Below are 16,481 nucleotides of genomic sequence, written 5' to 3'. Positions count from 1 at the left end.
CGTCAAATTCTTGGGAATATAAAGTCCGCCGCTACGGGGAACTTTGACTATTTTGGTAATAAGCCCTGGTTCAAGGTGAACAGCCTTCATCTCAGCTTCTCCGCTATGTATTATATAATGAGAACACGACAATTCAAGACAGTATCTATCAACATTATGCAGACGAGTTGACGGAACCATATCGGGCAGTTTTAAATATCCGTCGACGGCCGCTTCCTTGAAGGATGCTTATATGCAGTTTCATTAGCTGCATTTAAATTGATTCACTTCACCATCGAAATCTCTCAGATCACAACTGATCACAACTATACGATGCCGTCAAGTAATGGTCAAGAACAGCCAGAAGCGACTGTATTTTACGTTGGCGGTGAATACATTCAAGATGACCGAGGAACGCATATGACCGGATCCATGTGCGTACGACGCTACGGGAAGAAAGTTCCTGGACAACCTGCCATTGTCTTCATACATGGTGCAGCCCAAACGGGGACACATTGGGAGGCAACACCGGATAATCGGCCTGGCCTAGCCATGCTCCAGGCCGCAGACAACTGGGAGTGTTACGTGGTTGATCAGCCAGGAGTAGGACGATCTCGTTATCATGCAGCGGACATTGGAGATCTTACTCATTACACCGTCGAGGAGCTGGAGGCCGCCTTTACTGCGCCTCAACCTGAAAACTCGCCATGGGCACATCTCCATACGCAGTGGCCCGGCTCCGGGAAGCGAGGGGATCCCGTATTCAACGCCTTTTACGCCAGCCAAGTCGGACATATCGGCAGCTACGCAAAGGTCGAGTCCCTTTTCAGGCCGGCAATCAAGGCACTGCTAAACGGGATCGGCCCGGCATTTCTCATCACTCACTCTCAGTCAGGGCCACTCGGATGGCACGCTGCCGATGTCTGTCCAGAGTTGGTCTGTGGCATCGTGGCATTGGAACCTCATGGCCCACCGTTCCAGTATCCAGATTGTCCGCCGTTCAACTCCCGACCTGAGATTGTCGGCAAGTTGATACATCCCTTTGGCATTACGAGTACACCGCTACGCTATGATCCACCATTACAAGAAGATGCCGATAAGTTGCCGTACGGAATGTTGCCGACACGAGGCGAAGACATGATAGAGGAGATAGGAATATACGCGGGTCTGATGAAGGGTCCTCGGCAAGAGTATCCTATACGACGTCTCGAGAATCTTGGTCATATTCCTGTTGTATTGGTGACCGCTGAAGCATCGTATCATGCAGGATACGACCATCTGACGACTGAGTTTCTCCGTGACGCAGGGGTTCCTGTAGAACATGTCTATCTGGCGGACCAGAAAATACGTGGCAATGGACATATGATGGCAATCGAGAAGAATAACAGAGAGATACAACAATACATTAGCAAGTGGCTGAGGAAGCAGGTTCCTCATACCTTGTCATAGTTGGACTAGAGAAGCTCTCTCCCTCTTATACATATTAGCCTTAGCTGTCAATTGAAGCGTTTATACAACGTCAAGTTCAAAAGCTTAAGCTCTCATTCTTGTCTCTGGTGTTTCTATACTCGTCACTGAGCTGACGCATATCTATCAGATATTCCTGCCAAAGCTTTACCCATCGCTCATCAATCGGTCGCATTACCCTACCATTCTCAATCATAACTATCTTCGTTCCATTAACAGTTACCTCTGGAACGTGCTTGGAATGAGAGGAGGCGTCATTGTTGAAGAGTCGCCGTTCATCCACCACGATTTGTTCTTTATAATAAGCAGCACTCGCAGCCTCGCGTGACGGGCTATCGGCCACAGTTGATGCACTTGGGTCAATGTTGTATTCAATGGCCCCATCCAATTCGTCAGTAGAAAGGTTAGGATCATAAGACTGAATGTAGTGTATCTTTAGAAACATTGTCAGCTCCAATCTCCGTAAAGAGTCACCTCGTAACTCTTACCACAAACTGAAACAGAATCACAGGAGAACCATTGCTCATAGTAGAGCATGGCATATCTTGGAATTTACCTGGGCGTAATATGTAACACCCGTAGCTAATGCCCACGGCAAGGCTTGCTGACCATGCTCATTCTCCCAGCTTGCGTAAAAGTCTTTGTCCTTGCCATTGAATATGGAGTTTCGCTTAAGAAGAATTTGGCCGTTCGACATGATTGCAGTGAAGAGTAAAGCAAATGTTTAGGTGTATATAGCTTTGCTCAACTCTTTGCAAGTGTCACTATCCTTCATTTAAGTATTGCAGACAGAGCGGGTTGCCTCATGAGCATCCGTCAAACAACCGCTGGTGAGCGGCTTTGCCGCCAACAGGCGGAGCAGCGTACGTGTAATAGAAGACAGGCGGTTTTAAGATACGGCTACCCCCAGATGCGAGACATTATATTTCTTCCATTGTATGCCTAAGCACAATGCCAATCTCGTAATCCCCATCAGTTTCACGAGAAATAGCTTACATCTTTTAATCCTAGTCTCGTGGAGTAATAACGAACACAACCAGTTCAGAAGAAGGCGTTAATCACCGACATGGGTATATATTAACCATGGATGATTGGTGAAAACGTTCACTTGTTCCACGATCAATTCGTCCAACAGATTTCTTCCACAATGAATGACGGTGTCTCGCCTGCATGGCGAATTCGAGTCACACCAACTCGTATCAGTCAATATATATGCTGCATGTAGTATCAAGAGGTTCACCCCCGCTTCTTCTCCTCATCCCATGACTCTCCCAAGAAACGACTGATAAACAAACGGCAAGCCTAGAATTAACTACAGCTATGTCTAACGAGATTGACCAAGAAACTCTGAATTTGATCATTGAGCTTCAGCTGCAGGATGCTCAGCGTCGTCAAGTGGAACGGCCTGATGCTGAGCTCGCATTACAACTGTATTGTTCCGAGCTCGAGTCTCTGGGTACGACATATTCCGACCACGCCATGAGCCGTAGCATGGCTCATGCCGCCTTGACCGATGGAGACTTCATCAGGAATCATCTTGAAGAAGAGCAGCAAGCTGTACGTGACCGAGAATATGCGATTCATGGGCAACTGTCAGCGGTAGTACCGGTAATAGCCACACCAGACACAGTTATCGAAGATGGAATGCTTCAGAAGCTTGCCGCCCTATACAATGGCGTTGACGATGGCCGGTCTTCGGTTGTCGGCGAGCCTTCGTCCAGGCAGACGACGTGGGCAGGCCAATCATCCTCAGCCACTATGAATGGACGATGTGTCGCCTGTATGGCAGACGTTTCATTCTTTGAGACGGTTCAATGTCCATGCTCACACGAATACTGTCGCTCATGCGTAGCAAGGCTCTTCAAAGCGGCTATGAGCGATGAGTCTCTCTTTCCTCCTCGATGCTGTGGCCAATCAATTCCTCTTGGAAGTAATGAGATCTTCCTTCCGGCAGAGCTGGTTCGAGAGTATCGAGCAAAGGAGTTGGAGTACAGTACGCCAAATAGGACGTACTGCTATCGGCCCTCTTGTTCGGCCTTTATTCCTCAACAGTCTATTCAGGGAGACAAAGCAGTATGTATAAAATGCCGAAAGAAGACTTGCACTATTTGCAAGGGCAAATCTCATAAGGATCACTGTCCTGAAGATGCGGCAACATTGGAGGTTCTCCGTATTGCGTCGGAGAATGGCTGGCAGAGGTGTTACTCATGCCGTACGCTAGTTGACCTGAGCACGGGATGCAACCATATAAGTATGTATATCGCGACATCTCTTCCCTCATAATCACATCCGACTAACAACTCGATAGCATGCCGCTGCGGCGCTCAGTTTTGCTACGTATGTGGAATGAAGTGGAAAACGTGTAGATGTGATCAGTGGGATGAAAATCGGCTGGTCGGTCGAGCGAATGTTGTCGTTGATCGGGATGCGGATGGACGTCAACTGGAGAGAGAGCAGCGGGTTGTTCTTGTGGAACAAGCAAGAAACAACTTGGTTCAAAACCATCAGTGCGCGCATCGGAGCTGGAGATCTCGCCGCGGCCCCGTTCGATGCGATCAGTGTCAGGCCCGGCTGTCGGACTGCGTCTACGAATGCCGTGATTGTCGCGTTCTGGGTTGCCGAAGGTGCCGGTATAATCGTCTGTGAGAATTTGCTAATACCGGAGTTTGATTGAAAGTGCCATTAGGATCTCGTTTGCAGGCCCCTATAATAGCATTGGACCGAACAATCTGGAGCGTCATCTTCCTCGCCTTGGTATTTAATAACTCGAGAAGAGACCCAAAGACTTACCACTACCCTGGAAAGAAGAGGATGAGCTGTTGTTACTACCTATGGAGCTTCTGGTGTATCTATCTTTATTTCAAGAAGCATTGAATTGCATTTGGACGTCAGACTATAAAATGAGGCCCGATGAAGACGAGAGCAGGCATATAGCGGACAGCCAGAAGCCCCAGAGTCATTCTCAATTGGTGACAATAAGCGATAAAGAGCCCTCGTTTCCCTCTCCATCACTCAATTAGCCAACAAAATAGTTTTAGCTCAAGCATCACCGTTAAGCTTATCTTGTCGACTCCAATAATCCCCACCGTCTCAGCCGTCTTCCCCATTCTATCAGTCGGTCAAGCAAAAGGCCATCAAAAGTCCCGGTAAGCCGCCACCTGAAAACCTCAATGCCAAGCCAATCGAGTCCCTGCTAACACAGTCTCAGCTCCGAAGCTCACTGCCTCGGTCTATCGCTTCATCGCCCCAAATCCATGTCCTGTCAGTCGTGCTCTTTTTCTTGGTACCTGCAGAATCGGGCATGGCTCCCGGAGCTTGATCCCGAGCGTCGGTGGCCGATCCGATATTCGGGCAAAACATGATGTAAATGAATGGATCTGGTGTTATCGATGTTCTGAACGGGCAGGTCGATAGACGCTGCGCAAAGCCGCCAAGAAGGCCATGTTCCAGGCCTGAGAGGTCTAGTCCGCCGTGGAATGTATTGAATAGTACTTTGTTAGACACATAGAAACGCGCGTAATGCGAATAAACATCTTGGCGATGTAAGAACAAAAAGGCGTCTGCGGCCACCTCGATTGATTCTCACCGCTGAGGCAACGGAAGCATCACTCGACAGCATAATGGCAGTCAAGTCGTTTGTCGCTCTCGCAGCCGTCTTGGGCTCGGCTGCTGCCATTTCAATTGCCGAGATCAATGGCGACCGCTACATTTCGCCGTTCAAAGACAAGACTGTCACCGACATCAAGGGTCTTGTGACGGCAACTAACAGCAATGGCATCTTTCTTCGATCGACGGAGCCTGATGAGAATCCCGTCACTTCTGAAGGCCTCTTCGTCTTCAATAGCGCTGCAGCAAACACGGTGAAAGTCGGCGACATCATCACTCTAGACGGTCTAGTTGTAGAGTATCGGTGCGTTTAATCGTATTTCACCGCTTCGTTCGCGACACTAATAGACTGAACAACTTAGATCAAACGCCAATTACATCTACCTGACTGAAATTAATAAGCCTACAAACATCAAAGTCGTCTCATCCGGAAACCAAGTAAAGCCACTCGTCATCGGCGTCGACACTTCATTTCCTCCAACCAAGGACTTCTCTAGCCTAGATCAAGGAGGAATCTTCGGTGTTCCCAATGCTGTGGCCAACATCTCGAGCGCGAATCCCCAGCTCCAGCCTGACTTATACGGCCTTGATTTCTGGGAGAGTCTTATAGGCGAGTACGTCACCATCAAAGATGCCTACCAAATCAGTCGCCCGAATAACTTTGGCGACGTCTACATCCGGGGTAACTGGCCCGTCACGGGTCTCAATGCTCACGGCGGTCTGACTATGCTGGAGGGCGATGCTAATCCCGAAGTCATCACCATTGGCACTCCCCTCGACGGATCCAAGAACCCGCTCGACACCCGAATGGGCGACTACCTCGGCGACATTACCGGTGTCGTCTACAATGATTTTGGATCCTACCGTCTGCTTCCTCTTACTCACCTTTCTCCCCTTAAGAATGCCACTACCGACTTTCCCGCTGTCTCTTTCAACAGCACTGGTGATTGTCTCGGTATTACCGTTGGCGACTATAACACCGAAAACTTGATGCCCGACTCCCCTCACTTGCCGCTTGTCGTTGACCACATCGTGAACAAACTGCGTACTCCTGATCTCATCTTCCTCCAAGAAGTACAGGACAATTCTGGAAACAAGAATGACGGCATTGTTGACGCCAACGTGACCCTCTCCACGCTTGCATCCAAGATTGAAGAGGCTTCAGGCATCGTCTACGATTTCGCAGAGATTAGCCCCATCAATAACAAAGACGGCGGAGAACCTGGTGGCAACATTCGTCAGGCTTATTTCTATCGCTCTGATGTCCTTCAGCTGTACAAGCCCAATCTCGGCGGAAGTCTCGACGTCAATGAGGTTGTCGACGGCCCGGAGCTCAAATTCAATCCTGGTCGAATCGATCCTCTCAACACCGCCTGGGATAGCAGCCGCAAGCCACTAGCAGCCATGTGGAAGACCGTCAAGGGCACCAAAAAGATCTTTTTCACCATCAACGTCCATCTGGTCAGCAAGGGCGGCTCAACTTCTCTATCAGGGGATCTTCGTCCGCCTGTGAACCAAGGAGTTGAGAAGCGGACTTTACAGACCAATATCGTCGCAGTATGTTCTGGATCTTTCTTTTTAACTTGAAGTGTACTGAAGTACTAACATGAGGATTATAGGAATTTGTCGCCGAGATTCTCAGCCAGGATCCTAAGGCCAATATCCTCGTTGCTGGTGACTTCAACGAGTACTCCCAAGTCGACCCTCTCACCACATTCTCCTCAATATCCGGTCTCACTGATCTTGACGAAGTTGTCGGAATTGATCCCGTGGAGAGATATACATACCTGTTTGACATGAACACCGAAGAGCTGGATCACATGTATGTGAGCGAAGGACTTCACCGGGACGCCAAGTATGAACATTTGCATTTAAATACCTGGCAGAATAACGATGACCAGGTCAGCGACCACGATCCTAGCGTCGCGAGATTCAATCTCTGTGGTTGTTCGTCCAAGAAGACGAAGCAGAGTAACTAGACTTGAGAGACGGAGTAGAAAGATGCGCTATAGATTACAAATTCGCTGTTATATAAAGGCATGTATCGCCGAGACGAGTTATGATATCCATTGATAAAGGATTCTTAGTTTATTTACAAGATAACTCATATCCTTGGGCCTTGATAATTTTTCCTTGCAAACGCGATCCAGTTCCCAACCATGACAATTGCAATAACCGCCAAAACGACCACGGCGTAGTCTATAAAACGAAATGTCAGCGCATCTCGCTCTTCAAAATGCGAATCAAACCATCTGATAAGTTACCAACTTACTCATATTACTACCAGTCACTGGCAAAACGCTCGGAAACGTAAAGAAGACGGTTTCGATAGCCGCCGCAATAACCGTTCCAATGTTACAAGCCCAACCCAGTATCTCGGGCACTTTAAATGCTCTCTTGCGAGGAAGCACCTTTTGGCTTCTCCTGCGATATATAAGCAGCGCAGCCGGAATCGCAAACGAAATCATCTGCATCAAGGAAAACACCCCGACAAGCGCATTAAACGCTGCCGTGGAGCCCAGGCTAATGCATCCGCACGCGAATATCAGACCCGCGTCGAGAATAAGGGCGGCCACAGGGATCTTGCCAAGCTTGTCAGATAACTTCTCAAACCGAGAGGAACAGATAAAACCGCGGTCACGGGCCAGGGCCCAAATCAGACGAGACGTTGTTTGCTGCGTGGCGACGAGGATGAATGTGAAGATTACGATGCCAACAATGAGAAAGACTGTGGCGGCGGTATCGGATCTGCTAGCTATGCGCCAGAGTTTATATATCGGTACCCTGTCAATTTCGCATGTCCTTGGTCAGTAATTTGTACGTTTACTATAAGTAGAGAAGGACAAAGGCAGTAGGGAACTGACGGGTCATTGGCAAAAACATCCAAGCTGGGGATACAATATGTCATGGCCACAGAAAAGACAAAGCCGGAAAAGAAGCCGATCCCAATTGTAGACATGAGCGCCTTTGGCACCGTCCTGGAAGCATCAAGCGTCTCTTCTGCGAGATGGAGAGCAGAGTCCAGTCCTCCAAACATGTATGCATGAGTAGTGAGTCCCGTGAAGAAGGATACCACGGGAGGCCACCCTGACGACGGTTCAAAGTTGGTCCACACCCATGTCGACGACTGCTTATCAGCTCGGGCAAGGCAAACGATCGATATAGTGACAAACGTTGACAGAGTCAGGAAGACTATTTCTACATCATGAGCAAATCCATGATGCACTTGTTGAGTGCCAAACAAGAAATGACTTACACGCCGCGTCATGAATCCATCGAGTCCGTTTCAGCACGAACAAATTGTAGCCTAGGGCAAAGACGTTGAGCCCCTGAGATATAAGGAACAGCTGCCAGGCGTTCGCTTTGTATCCGCTGTAAAACTCGGCCATCGAAGCAATGCACAAACTCGTGATACTAGCCACGCTTGTGGAACAAATGATCCACGAAACCGTCGCTATCATGCCGCAGATGTAGGACATGGATCGGTTGAACCTCTTAGGCGCCATGATGCTCGTGAAGTGATACTGTCCGCCTGCTGTCGGATAAACACTCGCAAGCTCAGCGAGCGTGACGGCCGCAGACAAATACATGGCCGTGATGACGAAGTTGCCATAGACCAGCGAAACAGGACCTCCGCCTGTTAGAGCAGCCGAAAACGCGGTAGCGACGCCCGCCCAGCTATTGGGGATGTTGAAGCCGAGGGCTATGATCTGAAAAGGTCCAATATCACGAGGCACGGCTTGAGGGTTGAGCTGGATCAGCTCGATAGTCTGGCCGGTGCTTTCGGTCGTTGCTAGTTCTAGTGCATTTTCATGCTCAGCTTTATCAGGCGATTTGTCCTCTGGCTGATCCATTTTCGCTCAGTATGAAACTTGATAGATCCAAGGGCTGTGTGATGGGAGATATCTTGCAGAAAAGATTGGGCAAAAGTAGTATATCGAACATCAACTCTGAGATGGAAATCACGCAAAGAATAACTTTGTCCACAGACTGCAAAAGGGGGGGTCTCAGTTCATCTTTTTATCACTGGCAAGTATAGTCCGACTATCTGGATCGTTCGCCAGATTAGACATGGCTCCCTGTTCCATGTCTCAGTTGACGTTGGCAAGACACGGAGGGCAAAGTCTGGATCCTCATATGATGAGCGTGCGTTGCCACCAAAAATTCCGTATGGCTGGGGGACTTGTAGAATGAGCTAGTTCACAAGATGGATGAAAATTATCTTTCGAAAGAGTCTGTACAACTGGAGATCTTTGGAAGATAGCCGCATTTCAAGATATCGGTGGATATTGGGCTAATCATACAGACAGGAAAATGTCTGACTGCCCGTCAATTTGCCCCGCCAACATCATGTTGTAATACATGAAATCGATGGAACGGGATAAGCACTGCCAGTCCATGAGTACAAGGCAATCTCCGCGATATGTGTGACACGTCCTCTTTGCAAGCCGAAATTTCGTAATTATACAAGACTGAGACAGATGGCTTATTCGAACCAAACTGGCTTATCAGTTTGATCACTCTATGCTTGATTGCTTGTCGCATAATATCAGTCCGTTCGGGGTAAATGCCATCATTTGCGACAGTTTCCAAGGGAAGAGGAGTTGAAAGACATCCTGCTCACGACTGATGGCTATTAGTTTGATGCATCGGGTTTCAAAGTGCTTGTTGAACCAAGGGGGGACAGCATCATCATCAACCACATATCATGCTGCTGCCATATATTGTGCCATGACGATGGCAGCCTCAATTTTACTTTGGGATTCCGATTCCGCAGGCGACCTGCAGTCATGGTAGCAATAGACCACATGTCTCAAACGAGGAAAGAAGAAGGCTCAATGGTAAAATTGCCTCGTCGTTGGACATGGCATCTCCGTGATCGTACTGGCAACTCTCTGGAACCCAGGGAACACAAATCCTCAGTTTTTCCCCCGAGTAAAGACCATGGTAGCAATCGTCATTCGAGGCGCAGTTTGCAGGCGAATCCTTTGCCGCCCCTTGCGTCCGGACATCTTAGATTCCATCCCTCGTAATCAGCGGCCAGCCAATGATTCGATCTCGCTCGACCAGTCGGTGGCACGTCGGGTTGCGGTCGCTTCGGCCCCCCGCCTCCATGATAAGCACCAGCAATCAATCACGCCTCATCTGCGATGCAGTTGGACGCCATGCAGCGCAGCGAATCTCGGTGCTGTAAACTGAACTGCAACCCTCCCACCGGCGCCTGACCCGACTTTGGTGCCATCCCCGCCGCTTCTCCACACGCACCAGGACGCTAGATACGGCACCAACATGTTCCAGCTTGGTGGCTAGAAGGACACGCAGTTTCATCTGGTCTGAGTAGAAGGTCTCCTGCGGCAGGATCCTACAGTACCAGCACACGGTTGGAAGCCGCCAGGAGATTATCTCCTTGGCAAACGGGCTGTAGCGACTGTGATTGGCACGAGGACTGGCGAATCCGGCGCCAGACAGCTAGATATCACTGTGAAAGATGGAAATTAGCCGTTCCATGTCCCTGTTCCGAGGTTCCGCATCGTATCGTCGCAGCTAGCGGCATTGGTGGCTCGAGGTCCAGAGCTGGAGCTGGACGGTCCGTGCCCGTCTATGGATGTCACACGCAGTTAGCTTGACGATGTCACAGATCTTTGACGGACACCACGGGCTAGGAGAGCTCCACGACGTCTTGCTTTGACCGCTTGGTAGGGTGTTGAAGCATCAGGATTGCAAACGTTGCAAGCACGAGTAATGGACCATAACCATTGCTGCAACAGAATAGAATCAACAGCAGTCGACAGACGCGGGATTCGGCTGCTCGCCAGCCTTTCCGACCCCGTGGTTCCCCAACATTCGCTTGCTCGCGTGCAGGGTTCGTTCGGCTGTCTCGCAGGACACTCTTGCAGGACGTCAAGCGGAGGTGGCATGTGAAATGAAGAGCAATTCGACCAATGCCAAAATAGACTCGAGCCGATCGTGAAGCAGTAGCTGGCAACTTCGTACTCCATCTCCCCGTGGCTGTCTGCTTAGCACCCTGTGGCGTCTCTCGGCGAGAATCACGGCGAAGAAGAGATGTTGGTTTGGTTGAGTCGATACTGAGACAACATACTAGACCTTGGAAGACACCAGCCCCAAACCAAAAAAAAGTTCCCCAGCGCTATGCAAGCCATGCCGTTGGCCGCTAATCCAATCCCGGCATGTCCTCCAGCAGCCACCCAAACCGCCTAAACAGCCCTCCGAGGTGATTCGCGTATTTCAATCCTAGCGACTGCAGCAGCCTGTAAAGAGCAGCTCTTTGGCTTCAAGGTTCCATCCATGTTGGTCCAGTCCGAACAAGTGCCCAGCCAGAGCTTTATTTCCCTCGTGCCCATCACTCCGTCCTCGCATATTTACATACCACACCTCAAATAGCCTTTCTCTGGTGGCTGCAGCTCTCCGTCCATTCAACTCGTGCGCCCTTTTGTCGGCTCATGTGCTGCTTGGTTTTGTTTTTCCCAAGGCCGATCGCCAATGTCATGGTAGAGAGGCTTGCAGTTCGCATTGCGTAAACTGCGTGATCGCTGGCAGGCCCCCGCATACGAACCAAACCGCCAACAGGATCCGAGGCTCGGGGCTCAACGAGAAAAGACAGGGACAAGGCTGGACTGAAAATATCAATCAAGTTGATGAGGGCAATAACAGACGCATAACCCGAGGCGGTGGATGTCCAACTCTCCTCCCGGGGTACCAACACAGGCAGTGGGCGGGCAACTGCTTCAAAGTATCTGAAGCGTGAAACTAGCTGCCTGGCACTTGCGCCAGTCCGCCAGATCGACAGCCCTCTGAAGGCGTTTGTTTCAGATAAAGGAGGAAAAAAGGTCGCCTCCGGAAGTTTTACATCTTACAAAAGCACAATGGCAAGCGCCGCAAAGGAACTAGGCGAGGGCATCACAACCACTGATCCCACAATGGCCGACACCGTCGAAACCCCCCGCAGCGGCGTCTTCCACAAGCTGTCCAACTCGGCCGGCAGCACGGATGCCCCGCGCTTCTGGCGCTCCAAGAAAGACTCGTCGCAGGAGTTTAGCCTCCAGGAGCGCGATACCCTCAGCAGCGACGAGCGGAATCCTGATGTCGAGAATGGCACGTCGACCGAGTACCGCACGTATAAGCGGCGGTGGTTTGGCCTCATCCAGCTCACGCTCATGAACATTATGGTGTCCTGGGGGGTAAGTGGAGCAGTTACGAATAAACATGGAACAACTTCACGCTCATTTCGTCCGAGTTCCAAGCACAGCAGCTAACACCGTCTCCAGTGGCTCACCTACGCTCCCGTCGTCGACAACTCTGCCGCCTACTACAACGTCAGCTCCTCGGCAATCAACTGGCTCAGCACCGCCTTCTTCCTCTCCTTTGTAGCCATCTTCCCCCTGTCCATCTGGATCGTCAACCGCGGGTTCAAGTACGGCTTCATGTCCGCTGCCGTGCTGCTCATCGTCGGTAACTGGATCCGTTACGCCGGCTCGACCAACAAGTCGGGTGGCATCTACGCTTGCGCAATGGTTGGCGAGATCTTGATCGGCTTCGCCCAGCCATTTGTGCTTGCCACACCCGCCAAGTACTCCGATCTTTGGTTCACTCATCGTGGGCGTGTGGCTGCGACTGCTCTAGCCAGTTTAGCAAATCCGTTGGGTGCAGCCCTTGGACAGCTGATTAACCCTCTGTGGGTGAACTCGTCTCGCGACGTTTCTCAGATGGTGCTCTACGTCGCAATCATTGTAAGCTCTTGCTTGAATATTCTCATATGATAAAGATAAAAGAAGTTGGAACTGACAGCCTCTAGTCCACTGCCTGCTCAATTACCGCCTTCTTCATCCCCGCCAAACCACCCACCCCTGTAGGAGCCTCCTCGGAAACGCCCAAGATGCCTCTCTTCCCAGCCATCCGAACAGCCATCCGCTCTCTCGAACTCTGGCTCGTCTTTGGCACCTTTTCCGTCTACGTCGGCCTCTTCAACGCCGTGTCCAGTCTCCTCAACCAGATCCTCGTCCCATACGGCTTCACCGACGACCAAGCAGGCATTGGCGGCGCAGTCCTCATCGTCGTCGGCCTCGTTACCGCGGCCATCACGTCCCCCATCCTCGACCGCACCAAGCACTTCCTGCTCTCGATCAAGATTATCATTCCAATCGTGGCCGTGTGCTTCATCGTCTTCGTCTGGATGCCCGAGACTCGCGGCCTCGCCGGCCCGTACGTCATCCTCGCCATCATCGGCGCAGGGTGCTTCGCCCTGGTGCCCATCGCCGTCGAGTTTCTCGCCGATCTGAGCCACCCCATCAGCCCGGAAGTCACGTCCACCGCCGCTTGGGCCGGTGGCCAGTTCTTCGGCGCCATTTTCGTGATTGTCAGCGACCCGCTCGTGGCCGGAGCCGACGGCAACCCTCCCAAGAACATGAAGAAGTTTCTCATCTTCCAGGCTGTCCTCGCCGTGGCTGCGGCACCCCTGGTTCTCGTCTTGGGCTGGTTTGGGCGCAAAGATAAAGTGGCTTTACGGAGACTGCACCCCAATCAGGGGGAATCATGAGATGGCATAACCCCATCATGTACTTCCTAAGAACCCTTCACGCCTACAAAAAAGAGAAAACAAAAACAAAAAAACATATCACGAACACTACAACCTCATACCGAATCTTTTCCGTCCAACAAACCTCGTCTTTCTCGTCTTGATATCCTGAATGTGTATATGAGTGGCCACTGCGAAGGAAAAAAAGGGGGGAAGGGTATATATGTCATCTTCCGACATCTCCAAATCTTTCAAAGGCCAGCAGAGTGAGGGCTAAGAACCAAAGGATTAGTTCCTGGTTTAATGTTTAGGGTGGCAGTAGTATTAGTTGATTACGCTCGCATCTTTGATACCAGACACGTTCTGAAAATTTATACCCTCTTCTTTCTCCTCCTCTCCTCCTTTTCCAGTTCCCACCAATCCCAGGTTTCTCCCTGTGTGTAATATATCCCAGCGTGAAAAGGAAATAATCCCCAGCGAATAACGGCTTAAAGCAAGCAACAAAAAAAATAAGGTATCAAAATCATGTCTAGTTTTTATCCAACTTTATAATCTTCGACCACTGCCGCCTCAAGCTCTCCATCTCCTGCCATGCCCTGGCCCCCTCCACCTCAAACTCAATCAGCGCCTCCTTCGTGACGTTCTTCGTCCCCAGCCGTCTTCCCACCGACTTGTGCAGCAGCCCCTTGGCCGTGTCGGCGGCAATCGTCTCGTCCGTCTCTGGTTTGCCTTCCCACCCCCAGCCTTCGACCTCTGTCTTCTTCACTGTTGATTCCAGATGCCTGTTACAACTGCTCCCCCATTTGATGCGATCTGCCTGCACCTCGTCCAGCGCCGCCTGGTCCTGCAGCGTAAGCCAAGCCGCCGATGCAGCTCCCCTGTAGCCATCGACAGGATGCCACGGCGATCCAACCCAGCGCGCAATGACGAGAGCAAGCTCGTACGCCCAGAACAGGAACCACGGCACGGGGAACAGCGTGCTGGCCACGACACCAGGGTGCGTGACGTACATCTTCGGCGGGACGGGCTTCTCAGCAGCATCCCCACCCGATTCCTCATCGATGCTCAAGAAAGGTCCCGAAAACGGTCGGACGGAGGGGAGGCTATACGTCAAGGCGATGATATCGGTAAGACGCTTGGCAGATTCGTATGCAGCAGGCTTGAGGAAGCACTGCATGTCGTCGGGGTTATAGACGTCGCGAATGGCCTCGATGCTGGAGGACCAGACGATGCGGCCGCGAGATTCGCTGGTAGAGCGGCGAGAGAGCAGCGGTAGAAGCTGATGTGCGAGGATGTAGTGGCCGAAGACGCAGGCACAAAAGACTTCGCCGAGGACAGGCTTCTCGGGCTATACATCGATAATCAACAACCGTTAGCAAGAGTTTGTAAGACAAAAGAAAAGACATCAGCAAACTTACGTATCCGTAGCTCTGCTGCTCGTTCAGTATACACGTCGCCAGCGAATTCTTAAACGTCGGATACGTCACGGCCTGCACCAAGCCCTGCGACAACATGTTCCACACAGCCAAAGGATAATTGCACCCCGACCACCCCCCATACGCCGCATTGAAAATCACCGTGTCCAGCCGCGGGATCCTCACGTCCCGCAGATACTCCCCCTCCAGGCCCTCCGGGTTGCTCACCGTCCCGCCCACCAGCCGCGCCGCAAAGGCATACACGCCAGGCAGGTCGCACAGGTCCAGCGACAGGCTCAGCACGTGGATGCGCCGAGTCGCGTCCTGCCAGCGATACCCTTCGCCCGCCCTGGACCGCAACGCCGCCGAGGTCTTCGCCGCCAGCTCGGCGTGTGCGCGGAGGGCCTGGATGGCCGCCAGGGACTTGGACGGCGATCGCGTCGTGGGGATGAGGATCAGGTGCGCCTTGAGGGAGCGCGTCGCCAGGAACTCGTCGATCAGGCGCTGTCCCGTGCCGAGACCGATGCCGCTGCGTGTCGCGCAGACAAGTTAGCAAATGCCCATGACGATGATTATAGAATACAACATCTCCATTGCAGGATATGGAGGGCAAAAAGGCATTGGAACAGGAATAATAAGCACTTGTTACCTACCTGTTGGCACCCGTAATCAGCACAAACAGCTGCTCCTCTGGCCCAACCAGCTCCCACGGCGCCACTGCCGCTCCTCCAGCTGCCGATGCCTCCATCACCATCTCAAGTTCCCAGTTCTGCTTCAATCAAAGATCTAGACGTCCCAACCTTTGTTGTGTGCTTTCCAGTCCAGAAGCGCCAGCGTGCTGCCTCGCCTGAAAGAAAGAAAGAAAGTTGCAGTGGCCCGATGTTAAAGTCTTGGGGGAAGCTGTTCACGCTGGAGTTTTGGGGGGGCTGAGCGCTAGGAGTTGCGTATGTTGGCTTTTTAGGGCCGTTGAAAAAAGGTCCACGGGTATCAATGGATGGATGGATCGTATTCGTCCCTTGCATGTGGCTTTTTTTCCTCCTCCCAGCCGCTGTCCCCTATTTCTGTCTCACCCCACCATCGTTCAGGTGTGGTAGCGGGACGGATGAATTCAAAAAAAGAAAAACGTGTGGTTCGGGGTAAAAGAAAAAGCAATTATTAATTGGACGGCGTTAACTCCGCGAGCCAGCGGTAATGTTCTAACGCAGCCATTTCAATCATTGATACAATCCTTCCTACTAGGTATGAGGTAGCAGAAGCTAAGGTGCTCATTTACACGCTCATTCACATGTGTACACTACACACCACTGTCTATGATGTCTTCCATTCTTCACATCAGCGTCATAGTCAACAGCCAACTGCTCAGCTGATAACTTCCCATCGTGTCACAGTATATCCAAGGTATATTGTAATTTTCAACGCTTTAGGAGAGGGGGGGAAAGATCTTGCTATCAGCTGCCTGTAAATGGAGATTCAATTTAGAC

General features: G+C 51.2%; 6 protein-coding genes across 6 annotated transcripts; 4 read left to right on the top strand and 2 right to left on the bottom strand.

The window, feature by feature from the left end:
- Positions 1-312: 312 nt before the first annotated feature.
- Positions 313-1,428, top strand: Triagg1_263 (uncharacterized protein; the record flags this gene model as incomplete). The annotated part of the gene is made up of 1 exon (XM_062897631.1): positions 313-1,428. The coding sequence occupies one exon, from the start codon at positions 313-315 to the stop codon at positions 1,426-1,428; it is 1,116 nt and encodes a 371-aa protein (XP_062760613.1).
- A 1,338-nt stretch (positions 1,429-2,766) lies between these two features.
- Positions 2,767-4,120, top strand: Triagg1_262 (uncharacterized protein; the record flags this gene model as incomplete). The annotated part of the gene is made up of 4 exons (XM_062897620.1): positions 2,767-3,226; positions 3,299-3,519; positions 3,755-3,783; positions 3,823-4,120. 4 exons carry the CDS (start codon positions 2,767-2,769, stop codon positions 4,118-4,120), a joined length of 1,008 nt encoding a protein of 335 aa, XP_062760612.1.
- Positions 4,121-5,066: 946 nt separating this feature from the next.
- Positions 5,067-7,031, top strand: Triagg1_261 (uncharacterized protein; the record flags this gene model as incomplete). Its single annotated transcript, XM_062897609.1, has 3 exons — positions 5,067-5,356; positions 5,415-6,609; positions 6,672-7,031. 3 exons carry the CDS (start codon positions 5,067-5,069, stop codon positions 7,029-7,031), a joined length of 1,845 nt encoding a protein of 614 aa, XP_062760611.1.
- Positions 7,032-7,156: 125 nt separating this feature from the next.
- Positions 7,157-8,906, bottom strand: Triagg1_260 (uncharacterized protein; the record flags this gene model as incomplete). Its single annotated transcript, XM_062897598.1, has 4 exons — positions 7,157-7,251; positions 7,325-7,803; positions 7,917-8,244; positions 8,309-8,906. 4 exons carry the CDS (start codon positions 8,904-8,906, stop codon positions 7,157-7,159), a joined length of 1,500 nt encoding a protein of 499 aa, XP_062760610.1.
- Positions 8,907-11,936: 3,030 nt separating this feature from the next.
- On the top strand, positions 11,937-13,606 carry Triagg1_259 (uncharacterized protein; the record flags this gene model as incomplete). Its single annotated transcript, XM_062897587.1, has 3 exons — positions 11,937-12,251; positions 12,339-12,800; positions 12,866-13,606. 3 exons carry the CDS (start codon positions 11,937-11,939, stop codon positions 13,604-13,606), a joined length of 1,518 nt encoding a protein of 505 aa, XP_062760609.1.
- A 508-nt stretch (positions 13,607-14,114) lies between these two features.
- Positions 14,115-15,754, bottom strand: Triagg1_258 (uncharacterized protein; the record flags this gene model as incomplete). Its single annotated transcript, XM_062897576.1, has 3 exons — positions 14,115-14,933; positions 15,004-15,529; positions 15,654-15,754. 3 exons carry the CDS (start codon positions 15,752-15,754, stop codon positions 14,115-14,117), a joined length of 1,446 nt encoding a protein of 481 aa, XP_062760608.1.
- Between the last annotated feature and the right edge of the window lie 727 nt (positions 15,755-16,481).

The sequence above is a fragment of the Trichoderma aggressivum genome (genome assembly GCF_033847375.1).
Source record: "Trichoderma aggressivum f. europaeum strain CBS 100526 chromosome Unknown scaffold_001, whole genome shotgun sequence".
Classification (NCBI taxonomy): domain Eukaryota; kingdom Fungi; phylum Ascomycota; class Sordariomycetes; order Hypocreales; family Hypocreaceae; genus Trichoderma; species Trichoderma aggressivum.
This window is presented reverse-complemented; position numbering and strand designations above follow the sequence as displayed.